Source organism: Aulostomus chinensis, chromosome 2 (genome assembly GCF_037954235.1).
Source record: "Aulostomus chinensis isolate RoL2024-O1b breed Wild chromosome 2, RoL_Achi_v1.0, whole genome shotgun sequence".
NCBI lineage: Eukaryota > Metazoa > Chordata > Actinopteri > Syngnathiformes > Aulostomidae > Aulostomus > Aulostomus chinensis.
In genome coordinates, this window is record NC_141321.1 from 6,068,461 (window position 1) to 6,082,550 (window position 14,090).

General features: G+C 51.3%; 1 protein-coding gene across 2 annotated transcripts in view; it reads left to right on the top strand.

Moving 5' to 3' along the window:
* The first annotated feature begins 7,453 nt into the window (after positions 1-7,453).
* iqgap1 (IQ motif containing GTPase activating protein 1) overlaps positions 7,454-14,090 on the top strand; it is a 58,114-nt gene continuing 51,477 nt past the window's right edge. For both annotated transcript variants that reach the window (XM_086224511.1, XM_086224519.1), the window contains exons 1-2: positions 7,454-7,734; positions 8,699-8,801. In XM_086224511.1, coding sequence (XP_086080637.1) covers positions 7,689-7,734; positions 8,699-8,801 — 149 coding nt within the window. In that variant the 5' untranslated portion in view covers positions 7,454-7,688. The remainder of the gene's footprint in view (positions 7,735-8,698; positions 8,802-14,090) is intronic.

Sequence of the window (14,090 nt, forward strand, 5' to 3'; positions counted from 1 at the left end):
GATGGAGCGATGGATGGAGGGATGGATGATGGATGGAGGGATGGATGGATGGATGATGGATGGATCGATGGATGATGGAGCGATGGATGGAGGGATGGATGATGGATGGAGGGATGGATGATGGATGGATCGATGGATGGAGGGATGGATGATGGATGGAGGGATGGATGATGGGTGGATCGATGGATGATGGATGGATCGATGGATGATGGATGGATCGATGGATGATGGAGCGATGGATGGAGGGATGGATGATGGATGGATCGATGGATGATGGATGGATCAATGGATGATGGATGGATCGATGGATGGAGGGATGGATGATGGATGGATCGATGGATGATGGAGCGATGGATGGAGAGATGGATGATGGATGGAGGGATGGATGATGGATGGATCGATGGATGATGGAGCGATGGATGGAGGGATGGATGATGGATGGATCGATGGATGATGGAGCGATGGATGGAGGGATGGATGAAGGGATGGATGATGGATGGAGGGATGGATGATGGATGGAGGGATGGATGGATGGAGGGATGGATGATGGGTGGATCGATGGATGATGGATGGATCGATGGATGATGGAGCGATGGATGGAGGGATGGAATCGATGGATGATGGATGGATCGATGGATGATGGAGTGATGGATGGAGGGATGGATGATGGATGGATGATGGATGATGGAGCGATGGATGGAGGGATGGATGAAGGGATGGATGATGGCTGGATGGATAGATGGATGATGGATGGAGGGATGGATGATGGATGGATGGATAGATGGATGATGGATGGAGCAATGGATGATGGAGCGATGGATGGAGGGATGGATGATGGATGGAGGGATGGATGGATGGAGGGATGGATGATGGATGGATCGATGGATGATGGAGTGATGGATGGAGGGATGGATGATGGATGGATCGATGGATGAAGGGATGGATGATGGATGGAGGGATGGATGATGGATGGAGGGATGGATGATGGGTGGATCGATGGATGATGGATGGATCGATGGATGATGGAGCGATGGATGGAGGGATGGATGAAGGGATGGATGATGGATGGAGGGATGGATGATGGATGGATCGATGGATGATGGAGCAATGGATGGAGGGATGGATGATGGATGGATGGATAGATGGATGGATGGAGGATGATGGATGGAGGGATGGATGATGGCTGGATGGATAGATGGATGATGGATGGAGCGATGGATGATGGAGCGATGGATGGATGGAGGATGATGGATGGAGGGATGGATGATGGCTGGATGGATAGATGGATGATGGATGGAGCGATGGATGATGGAGCGATGGATGGAGGGATGGATGATGGATCGATGGATAGATGGATGATGGATGGAGCGATGGATGATGGAGCGATGGATGGAGGGATGGATGATGGATGGAGGGATGGATGGATGGATGATGGATGGATCGATGGATGATGGAGCGATGGATGGAGGGATGGATGATGGATGGAGGGATGGATGATGGATGGATCGATGGATGGAGGGATGGATGATGGATGGAGGGATGGATGATGGGTGGATCGATGGATGATGGATGGATCGATGGATGATGGAGCGATGGATGGAGGGATGGATGATGGATGGATCGATGGATGATGGATGGATCGATGGATGATGGATGGATCGATGGATGGAGGGATGGATGATGGATGGATCGATGGATGATGGAGCGATGGATGGAGCGATGGATGGAGGGATGGATGATGGATGGAGGGATGGATGGATGGATGATGGATGGATCGATGGATGATGGAGCGATGGATGGAGGGATGGATGATGGATGGAGGGATGGATGATGGATGGATCGATGGATGGAGGGATGGATGATGGATGGAGGGATGGATGATGGGTGGATCGATGGATGATGGATGGATCGATGGATGATGGATGGATCGATGGATGATGGAGCGATGGATGGAGGGATGGATGATGGATGGATCGATGGATGATGGATGGATCGATGGATGATGGATGGATCGATGGATGGAGGGATGGATGATGGATGGATCGATGGATGATGGAGCGATGGATGGAGGGATGGATGATGGATGGAGGGATGGATGATGGATGGATCGATGGATGATGGAGCGATGGATGGAGGGATGGATGATGGATGGATCGATGGATGATGGAGCGATGGATGGAGGGATGGATGAAGGGATGGATGATGGATGGAGGGATGGATGATGGATGGAGGGATGGATGGATGGAGGGATGGATGATGGGTGGATCGATGGATGATGGATGGATCGATGGATGATGGAGCGATGGATGGAGGGATGGAATCGATGGATGATGGATGGATCGATGGATGATGGAGTGATGGATGGAGGGATGGATGATGGATGGATGATGGATGATGGAGCGATGGATGGAGGGATGGATGAAGGGATGGATGATGGCTGGATGGATAGATGGATGATGGATGGAGGGATGGATGATGGATGGATGGATAGATGGATGATGGATGGAGCAATGGATGATGGAGCGATGGATGGAGGGATGGATGATGGATGGAGGGATGGATGGATGGAGGGATGGATGATGGATGGATGGATGGATGATGGAGTGATGGATGGAGGGATGGATGATGGATGGATCGATGGATGAAGGGATGGATGATGGATGGAGGGATGGATGATGGATGGAGGGATGGATGATGGGTGGATCGATGGATGATGGATGGATCGATGGATGATGGAGCGATGGATGGAGGGATGGATGAAGGGATGGATGATGGATGGAGGGATGGATGATGGATGGATCGATGGATGATGGAGCAATGGATGGAGGGATGGATGATGGATGGATGGATAGATGGATGGATGGAGGATGATGGATGGAGGGATGGATGATGGCTGGATGGATAGATGGATGATGGATGGAGCGATGGATGATGGAGCGATGGATGGATGGAGGATGATGGATGGAGGGATGGATGATGGCTGGATGGATAGATGGATGATGGATGGAGCGATGGATGATGGAGCGATGGATGGAGGGATGGATGATGGATCGATGGATAGATGGATGATGGATGGAGCGATGGATGATGGAGCGATGGATGGAGGGATGGATGATGGATGGAGGGATGGATGGATGGATGATGGATGGATCGATGGATGATGGAGCGATGGATGGAGGGATGGATGATGGATGGAGGGATGGATGATGGATGGATCGATGGATGGAGGGATGGATGATGGATGGAGGGATGGATGATGGGTGGATCGATGGATGATGGATGGATCGATGGATGATGGAGCGATGGATGGAGGGATGGATGATGGATGGATCGATGGATGATGGATGGATCGATGGATGATGGATGGATCGATGGATGGAGGGATGGATGATGGATGGATCGATGGATGATGGAGCGATGGATGGAGGGATGGATGATGGATGGAGGGATGGATGATGGATGGATCGATGGATGATGGAGCGATGGATGGAGGGATGGATGGAGGGATGGATGATGGATGGAGGGATGGATGATGGATGGAGGGATGGATGGATGGAGGGATGGATGATGGGTGGATCGATGGATGATGGATGGATCGATGGATGATGGAGCGATGGATGGAGGGATGGATCGATGGATGATGGATGGATCGATGGATGATGGAGTGATGGATGGAGGGATGGATGATGGATGGATCGATGGATGATGGAGCAATGGATGGAGGGATGGATGATGGATGGATGATGGATGGATCGATGGATGATGGAGCGATGGATGGAGGGATGGATGATGGATGGAGGGATGGATGATGGATGGATCGATGGATGGAGGGATGGATGATGGATGGAGGGATGGATGATGGGTGGATCGATGGATGATGGATGGATCGATGGATGATGGAGCGATGGATGGAGGGATGGATGATGGATGGATCGATGGATGATGGATGGATCGATGGATGATGGATGGATCGATGGATGGAGGGATGGATGATGGATGGATCGATGGATGATGGAGCGATGGATGGAGGGATGGATGATGGATGGAGGGATGGATGATGGATGGATCGATGGATGATGGAGCGATGGATGGAGGGATGGATGAAGGGATGGATGATGGATGGAGGGATGGATGATGGATGGAGGGATGGATGGATGGAGGGATGGATGATGGGTGGATCGATGGATGATGGATGGATCGATGGATGATGGAGCGATGGATGGAGGGATGGATCGATGGATGATGGATGGATCGATGGATGATGGAGTGATGGATGGAGGGATGGATGATGGATGGATCGATGGATGATGGAGCAATGGATGGAGGGATGGATGATGGATGGATGATGGATGATGGAGCGATGGATGGAGGGATGGATGAAGGGATGGATGATGGATGGATCGATGGATGATGGAGCGATGGATGGAGGGATGGATGATGGATGGATCGATGGATGATGGAGCGATGGATGGAGGGATGGATGATGGATGGATCGATGGATGATGGAGCGATGGATGGAGGGATGGATGAAGGGATGGATGATGGATGGAGGGATGGCTGATGGAGCGATGGATGGAGGGATGGATGATGGATGGATCAATAATTCTATGTATAAGAAAATAACAACAAAAGCCACTAACAATAAAAACTTTAAAACAACAAAAATTACTCCAAAATAAACTCTCGTGATTTTTTTGAAGCTTCATTTTCATGAAAGGAATTTCATTTCTCCGTTGCTCTGAAACTTCCGGTTTCTGCTGACAGGACATTTTTGCGACATTCACATTTTTCAGATCCCTCACGAAAACCCGCCCAGCGTGCTGACATCTGACTGTTGCTCTTCCATCACTCAGAGTCTGAACGCAGGGTTTTCACTTGTCAGTCATCGTTTCATGGCTGGTGGTCTGAGAGTCCTTGAGGCACACGCACACGTCAGGAGCCCCAACACAACCACACGAGGCCGCATGGCTTCAGCCAAGCACGTTCACATTCGCCATTATTTGAATATTCAAACGTGGAGACCCGTCCCACCTGCAGTCGTGTGTGGGGACCCTGAGAAGGCCAACCTAGAGGAGGGATGTAGAACGGGAAGAACCCAGCAGATCAGTCATAGTGCCACCTGGTGGTGAGCCAACACTTTACCCAGTCTAAAGAGGTCAGAACCACTCAAGAACTTGGTGATGGGTTACAGTGAAAACTGGGCACTTTGGTTAAATGGCGTTACCATGGCAAAGTAGCCATGTTTGATATCGGGAACTTCACACATTTGATGAGTCCACAAGCTGGATGTAAGTCATAGTCATGGCGCCACCTAGTGGTTACAGGTAGAAACCCAGATGTTGCAAACGTCATCTGATTTACATCACAATGTTGTTGTGGTTGCGTCGCGATTCTCAGCATCATGATGGGTTGTGTGTCTCCACCTGGTGATCAGAAGCAGCATAAGTCAGACCCTTCGTGCAAAATCCAAATATCTCCAGGTCTTCTGTACCTCACTTCAATGTGAGTGTGTGTGTGTGTGTGTGTGCTTCCTTGTTTAGTCATGCATTGAGTCTCACCAGTGTCTTGCCTCCCTCTCTGAGGGATCTAAATTCCACTTTGAATGTTGGAGTAAAACTGGCCAGTGATCAAAGTACAAAAATCAGGAAGTAAAGTCAGTCCGCGTGATGGCGTCAGGCGTGCGTGAAGCCAGAGGTTCTTTACTGAAGACAAACCAACAAACAAGCAAAGCTCATGAGTCGTATCCCCTGCAGTGCCTCATCAGGGATGAATGTGTGTCGCAGCAGCCACCTGATGAATATCAGTGTGCTAACAAGAGGGGAGCTCGGTCTCCACCAGCGTGACTTGATGTCATGTCGCCATTCGTCTAGAAGATAATCCCTCGGTGATGGAGAGCTCCGACAGACTCCTCCTGGAGCCCAGGGACCTCAGAGAGCAGCTCTGGGGCGATCGCCACCCTCTGACCTCAGCTGCTGGTCCCAGTGGAGCACAGGAGCAGTGATACGAGGGGTGGTGCTAGCAGCTGCAGCAGGACATCACAAAGGCTAATGGGGCTAGTTGTAGACTCCAGGATGTGGAGGTCAGCATGACAGGAGCACTGATGGGAAACTGATCTGAAACTCAAAGACCTGTGTCCAAAAAACTCCATCTTGATTACATCTACTTCCAACTTAAGTTCAGCTCTCCCAGCCACGCCTACGGTCACGCCTACGGAGTCTGGATTAACCTGGTCCCCTCTTGATGTCTTTGGACTGTGGAGGAAGCTGGAGTACCAGAGAGAACCCAGCAGGAACAGGGAGAACATGGAGACTCACCCAGAAAGACCCCGTGCTGCAGCCGGGGCTCCACCCACAACCTTCTTGCTGGGGGGCCACAGTGAGGACCACTGCTCCACCGGGCTGGTGAAGCAGTGGTGACTTCTGCGTTGTGTATTTTGCATGGACAGACGACCAGGATATTTGTAGGCAGACCGATGCGCTTTTATTGCAGCCGGTAACAGAGAGAATCTTTTGAGGTCATCCCACGAGCCCAGCTCATCTCACCATAAACGCATGGCCCCCCCGACAGTAGAGTGAGCGAGAACAGGTTACACACCCCCAGTCTGCACGGGCCTGTGGCGTTCAAGTGCCCCCAAAAGGTAGGATTTTCCATAAAGTGCGGTGGACCGAAAATAACAACAACAACAGCAAAAAACCCAGCCAGGGATGGCAAGTGACATCATACATGTCTACTCTGTTCCACTGGCTTTTTCAACATGTGATAAAAATACGTCATTTAAAGATATGAAAGAAAATGCAGGCCACAGAGACGGTGCCTCTCCAAATCCAAACTCACCATGAATCCATGGCACCAGAGCTGCTCCTGCTGACTGGTGGAGGCCTGCAGTCACTATGCTGCCCAGCACACCAATGTCTGAAGTGCTCCTTCACACTGTCATCAGGCTGCTGCCCCTAACAGAGCCAGAGGCATCAGTCCTGCAGAGATGTCATTATAGATGTCATTATTCGTCTGCTTTGTCCTGATTGCTTGTGGATTCTTGAAGTTGAGAAAAACAGAGATGCTTCGTGTTAAGCAAAGTGCACTTCAGCTCAGCTTTGTTATTATTACATGCTTGAATATTGAATGGGTTTCATTTTGGAATCCATATTTTATATAATAAATAATACATTTTTTAAAAGTGTAAAATAAGTGTGTGAGTGTGGAGCCTGAGCCCTGGACGGGTCACCAGTGCGTCAGGAGCAATAAGGGGATCAGAATGTTGCTCAAAGACAGGGTCACCGGGGGAAGGGGGGTCGAACCGGCAACACTTTGGTTCCTGGACAGTCTCTCTGCCAATGAGCCACGCCGCCCACATTCCCAGGACTGCGGCTTGTAAACCTTTGAGCCCTGCAAGCCGGCAGGAGGCGCTAGTCTTGCGCTCTGCCGCCTGGAGGCTGCTGCGCTCGTTTCCTGAAACGCATACTTCAGGATTAGGAAGAACACACCCAGTGACATCAGTGACGTTTGAAGAAGAAGAAAAGTTTCAAGTCAAACTCTCCAGAGGAGGAACAAGAGGGCCGGAAGGTCCTTCCCGGGTTACTGAGGGTTTTGAGCGGGTTTCATCTCCTGAGTTCGGAAAGCGAAGTGTCGAGTGTGCGCGTAAAGTTACGAGTGAAGCGGAGCTCCGAGTCGAGTTTCTCAAGAGGAGGATGTCAACTTCAGACGAGACGGACGGGCCCCGGCCCAGATATGGCTGTAAGTTCTCTTTCTCTGCTTCCTCTGGAGATGCCAACCAGGCGGCTTCCCCGCACGTTTCTGCTGGGCAGCAGCCGGGATCAGGCGGTGCTCCTCCGGTCCTGCCCAGCAGACCTGCACCAGCCCTTTCAGTCGTTGATTTTAGACAGCAGCACGCTGCCGGCCTGATGAGGACTTCCGCGTTTTATAGTGCGTGTGTGTGTGGAGTGATAGAGACATTCCCCAGCCTGTCCCTCCGTGCGTCCACACGTTTTTCTTAGAGTGAAGTTCTGAAGTTCCTTAAACATCTGCACAGCTTAAAATAGTTTAGTGGAGTTTCTTCTTTTTCATTCACGTCAAACGAGCGAACACGAATCAGAAGAAGCTGATTGTCCTGTGGAGGGGAGACAGATTTGACCTGTCTTCAGTAAGAGAGAGAGGGGGGAGAGAGAGAGAGGGGTAGAGAGAGCGAGGGAGGGAGAGAGAGAGGAGAGAGAGAGAGGGGGAGAGAGAGGGGAGGGAGAGAGAGAGACAGAGAGAGAACACCTCGGATTGACAGGAGGCTCAAAATGGGCGTCTTTGTACTGCGCCCTCCTGCCCCATCCCCCTCTCATGATTCAGGAGAGGGTCGTTGCAGTGGAGCTGCAGCTCAGCTCTGGTCTCTCAGGAGCTACCACTAACCCCCCCCCCCCCACACACACACACACACACACACATTGTTGCTTGTTTTCTGTGTATAAATAAGCATCATTCAGAGACAAAGGCAGCGGGAGGTACAGTCCGAGCCCCCCAGCCACATTGTGCTGGAGTCTGCTTTCCTTCTGAGGAGCACCTCAGTGGAACGCCGGCGCTGCCAACTGGGCAAAGTTACGCAACCAGAGAGCCGTCACATTTGATACGCGGCTGTTTGGGGGAAGCTGTGATGCTCAACAGCAGACGCTTTCTCTCGTTTGTGTTGAGAAGTGACGTTTTGATCTGTTTGCAGCTGTTCTGGATGGCGTGGAGCGGCTCACGGCGGAGGAGATGGACGAGAGGCGGCAGCAGAACATGGCCTACGAGTATCTGTGTCACCTGGAGGAGGCCAAGAGGTACGAGCTGGGAGTGGCCTCAGGTGGAGCTGAGGGTTAGGAGTGTGTGATGACACGGGTCAGAGTCCCCCACCTCTGAAAGGAAGTCACGTGACCTCCGAAGGTTAGGGTCAGGACTACGGTTATTTACACAATACCAAACACAAACTCTGTTCATGGAAGTAGCAGCACGAAGAAGATGAACTTCCGCCACAGAGGTCACATGACTTCCTGTCAATTTTGGAAGGAGGTCGGCCATCTTGTGTGCAGCGGGGGCCTCGCAAGCTTCACTCAGAGTGAGCGGTGGAGTGGGTGAAGGGAAATCTCTCATTCTGACATCCGTCTTTCAGACCCAGTTGACATGATGTCACATGATGTTTGACTTCCTGGTATTCACAGTGTTCGCAGCCAATAAGGTCATGTGATCACTAGCATGTGTGTAGCACCGTTTCAGCAGGATTTTCTGCAAATCTATTAACCGACTTTGGTGCAGTGTGGTAGAGAGGGGGGTCGTATTCCAAATGTAGATCTGGATCCGAATGTAGATCTGGATCCGAATGTAGATCTGGATCCAAATGTAGATCTGGATCCCAATGTAGATCTGGATCCGAATGTAGATCTGGATCCGAATGTAGATCTGGATCCAAATGTAGATCTGGATCCCAATGTAGATCTGGATCCCAATGTAGATCTGGATCCGGAAGGCTGTTGGGGTCCAAACGTAGGATTCAGCTCTTTGTGGTATTTTTCTGAAACGATGGTTTTGATCAGATTCGATCTGTCAGGAGGCGAATTGTGAGTCAGAAGCGAGATCCTGGCGACACAGTATTAAGCTCCTGGAGGTGGTCTGGATCGTGTTCTGGATCAGTGATCAGTGAGTTGATGCTCCTTCCTGGTTTCTGTTTTAGCAGATATTGAGCTGCGACTCGTGTTTGTAGGCATTTGTGACTTTAATTTTCACTGTGAAATGAATAAATGAGGACCGTCAGGACCGTCTTCACGTGTTCTATGACTCTGTAGTTCTGGAGAACAGCACTGAGGCTCGCTCGGCTAAATGATGACCTGGAAACAAGACTCTGAATAGAGGGGCGACTCAAGTATGCCTCCCTTTGTCTCAGGCTTGGACAACCTCTGTTTCACACTGTTCACCTTTGGTACTTGCAACTTGGTTCTGTGTCGTTTGGATTTGCTCAGTTTGTCGTGTGGTCTGAGGAGGGACAGCTGGAGCTCCCCTCTGCTGCTGCGTCTCTAGAGACGCAGCAGCAGAGGGGAGCTGGTCTTCAGAGAGAGACTGAAGAACTCAACTGCATGTGAGGTCTGCTTCACACTTCCATGCGTGCGCGCGCGTGCGCGCGCGTGTGTGTGTGTGTGTGTGTGTGTGTGTGTGTGTGTGAGGGGGCTGGCCTTAGCTTGTTAACTGCTGTGTGTGTTTCTTTACATGCCTACATTCACCTCTGCACAGACTCTCATCGTCAAAAGACGTCAAAAGAGGAAGGATTGTGAGAGACAGGAAGTGACTCAGTCCCTGTTGATTTTAGTGTCTCCCACTGTTGCTGCAGAAACCCAGCAGTTGTCATGGTAACGTGTTCCGGTGTGAGCGCTGGGGTTGTGAGAGTGTATGCTTTGATAAAAAAGCTGAGTGGTTGTATGTGTGTGGTGCAGTTCATGCTCAAGCCACCACGCCTCCTCCTGCTGAGCTATCACGGGCCGGGATGGCCAGGAACGCTGTTCCCTGAAGGTTTCCTTCTGCGGCGTTCCCACCAGCACTGACGTCCTCTTGGTGCAGGTCTGTGGTGGAGGAGGTTGAAGTGCTGTTGTGTAACCACACTCAGGTTTCCACATCAACAGGATGAAGGAGAAAAAACTTAGTATGCCCACTTTTCTGCACCTGGAAAAAAAACAAGTGACATGAAACAAATATTTCACTGCTTCCTACGACCATGAGGGCTGAAATACTTCCAACCTGCCTCCTCTCTCTAGCTCCTCTCTCTAGCTCCTCCCCTTTCTCTAGCTCCTCCCCGCCCTTTCTCTAGCTCCTCCCCGCCCCTCTCTCTAACTCCTCCCCGCCCCTCTCTCTAGCTGCAATCTCTAGCTCCTCCCCACCCCTCTCTCTAGCTCCTCCTCCACCCCTCTATCTAGCTCCTCCCCCGCCTCTCTCTAGCTCCTCCCCCACTCCTCTCTCTAGCTCCTCCTCCACCCCCTCTATCTAGCTCCTCCCCCGCCTCTCTCGTTCCTCCTCCGCCCCTCTATTTAGCTACTCTCTCTTGCTCCTCCCCGCCTCTATCTAGCTCCTCCCATCCCTAGCTCCTCCCCCACCCCGCTCACTAGCTCCTCCCCTCCCGCTCTCTAGCTCCTCCCCTCCCTCTCTAGCTCCTCCCCCGCCCCTCTAGCTCCTGCTCCTCTCTCTAGCTCCTCCCCCTCTAGCTCCTCCCCCGCCCCCTCTCTAGCTCCTCCCCGCCCCTCTCTCAAGCTGCTCTCTCTAGCTCCTCCCCCACCCCTCTCTCTAGCTCCTCCTCCACTCCCTCTCTCTAGCTCCTCCCCGCCTCTCTAGCTCCTCCCCCGCCCCACTCTAGCTCCTCCCCTCTCTCTAGCCCCTCCCCTCTCTGTAGCTCCTCCCGCCCCTCTCGAGCCCCTCTCTCTAGCTTCTCCCCCACCCCTCTCTCTAGCTCCTCTCTAGTTCCTGCTCCTCTCTCTAGCTCCTCCCCCTCTCTCGAGCTCCTCACTCGAGCTCCTCTCCCCGCCTCCCCTCCTTGACTCCTCCCCCGCCTCCTCTCCCCAGGCGTGTAGCAGCATGTTGCTGTATGTCTACTCCTAATGGATGGTATCATATTCACACTCGTCTTCCCGCCATCCAGCTGACACAGGCACCAGGTACCAAAACCACACAGTGTGACTTTTGCTACTGCAGCAGTGGCTTCAGCTGATACTTGTAGTAGTACTACATATTCCACACAGTGGCTGGAATCCTTCATTTGTCCAGCCAGCGTCTCTTGACGGGGTGTGAACGTTGCTGGTGTGGGAGTGCAGCCGAGGGCTGGGCAGCTCTGTGGATCACAAACCCTGACCCTGCTGCGCAGGACAGTTCTGGTCCACATGCAACCCTGCTGCTTCTTGGCTGATTTTGAACTCAATTGTTTTGTTAGTGGGTCCTGCTGATACTGATCTTGGTCCATTCCATTCTCTGTCTAAGAATTACACTTTACAGAATGTTAAAACACATAAGTCAACTTTTCTCAAATAGAAAATGTTGATATTCATAAATACAGGAAATATGACTGTTCTATTTCCCCCAGATTGCAGCAGGTTAGTGGATCCTTTCTGACTTGAACAATCATCAACTCAACAAGTGTTCTCCTACGTGGACGTCAGACAGGAACAAAGGAACTCTGCCTCCCAGCTTTAGCTGCTTTGCCTTTGTTAGCTTCCTCTAACTGGGCTGGTGGAGTTTGAAGCGTCTGAGTAGGTTTGGTGTTCGTTGTGGCCCCCATCGAATATTTTGGCCTTACAAGTTTTAAAAATCGTAAGCATGATCCTGAGCTTCAACCGGGCTCCGCTGCACCGCGTTCTGGATCTGAGATGCCGATCAGTCGGTCCTCCACTCAGCTGCCACCTCTGCTGACCTGCTCAGATTCTGCCGATCTGGTCCTTGTTTCCATCGCCTGCACGTGCAGTCCTGACATGCGTTGTCCACCAACACCAGACTCACCGCTGTTCCTGGCGTAGTGGCGCGCCAGCAAGCGACCAGCCGATCACCGGTCAGGGCGGTCACGCTGTTAACCGGCCGACTCTGGTCCCTGGCTGGGCGACCGGTGCTCCCTTCTTTGGGGTGAAGCACCACGCCAGCTGTCTGATTGCTGGACCGTATCTCAGGACCTCAGCCTCATGGACCAGCACACGTGCAGGATTCAGTGTTTTTAACAACTGGAAATAAAGAAAAAGCTCCCTTGATGTCATTCTTGATCTTTAGTTTAGTTTCTGTAGCATGGCGTCACTGCTCTCTCATGTAGCTCTTCCCCTGCACAGACAGGGAGCTCCCAGTGATCGAGTGACCCCCCAGCCATGTGGGTTATTAGTTGTTCATTCTGAGGTACCGGAGGAGCATCAGTGTACTCCTGCTTGAACAGGGCTGCTGACTGTTCTCTCCTCCCCTAATTATTTTTTGCTGCTGATAACCCCTGCAATTTATTTAGGATTTGTTGCCTTGGTGACAGAGGAATTTGTCATGAACGCACACTCAAAGACTCATCAAAGGTGATGCCAAATCCACTGACGCCTACGTGTGAAGCGCTGACCGTCTCTGCAGATGCAGCTCCATACAGGGAACACCTGAGCCTGCAGTGAGGGCCGATGGCGGTGTGGTATGAGGGGAACGCCTCTCACAGGTGCACGGCAGGGCGTGTGAGTGTGTGTGGGGAAGGCTGCAGGAATGCGGCGCAGCTCTTATAACTAACGCTGGCAGGTGTGTGTTGGAGCCTGGAAAGCCTTGGTGGCCTCGGGTTGAATGTGAGCTTGAGATGCAAATGACGCATTACATCATCCCTCATGTGTGGCGAGCTGGAGCACACCATGTTTGATGCCCGCTTCCCTGCTCGTTTCAAGCTTTTCAGCAGTAACTGAGTTTTCTTTTACAACTAAATAACTAAGAACGGAATGTAAAATTGTCCAAATAACAGCCCAAAACTCCCCAAATCAGCTCAAGTCCACGGTGACAAACTGTTCAGTCACCATTTGGAAACTTAAAAGTATTTAATTAAGATGTATAAATATGAAATAACATCAGAATCTTTAGTGAAGAAACCCAACTTTGCATATGCTTTTTATTATAGTTTTCATTTCTGTGCATTTCATTTCTCTTGTTTTTCTTTACCTGCAGCGTTCCTTCTTCCTTCAGCCTTCCTGGGAATGCGGTCAGACATGTTCGCTGTACGTTACGTCTGCCTATTGATCCATGCACGCTGCTGCCGCTAACGGCACATTCCCAGCTGGTCACGCACGCCAACCACAACACACAATTTCAATCCTGATTGATGCATCACCTGATAAACAACACATAAAAAAGGTCGGAGGTCAGGGCTTCTTGTTTAGAGAACCGTTGTGCCACTGCTGGTCTCGTGTCGGTGGGTGTGTCCTAACCAGGTGACGAACAGCTGGTCACTCATCCTTCAGCAGCTCATAAAGGTGTTTGTTGGGCGTAGCTGGAAGTTTTTGATTCCTCAGGTTAACTAGATTCCACCCAGCAGAGTGAAAGTGTGAGACGACGGTCTGATCTGGCTTTGGGGAGGAGAGGAGAAGGTGTGTGTGTGTGTGTGT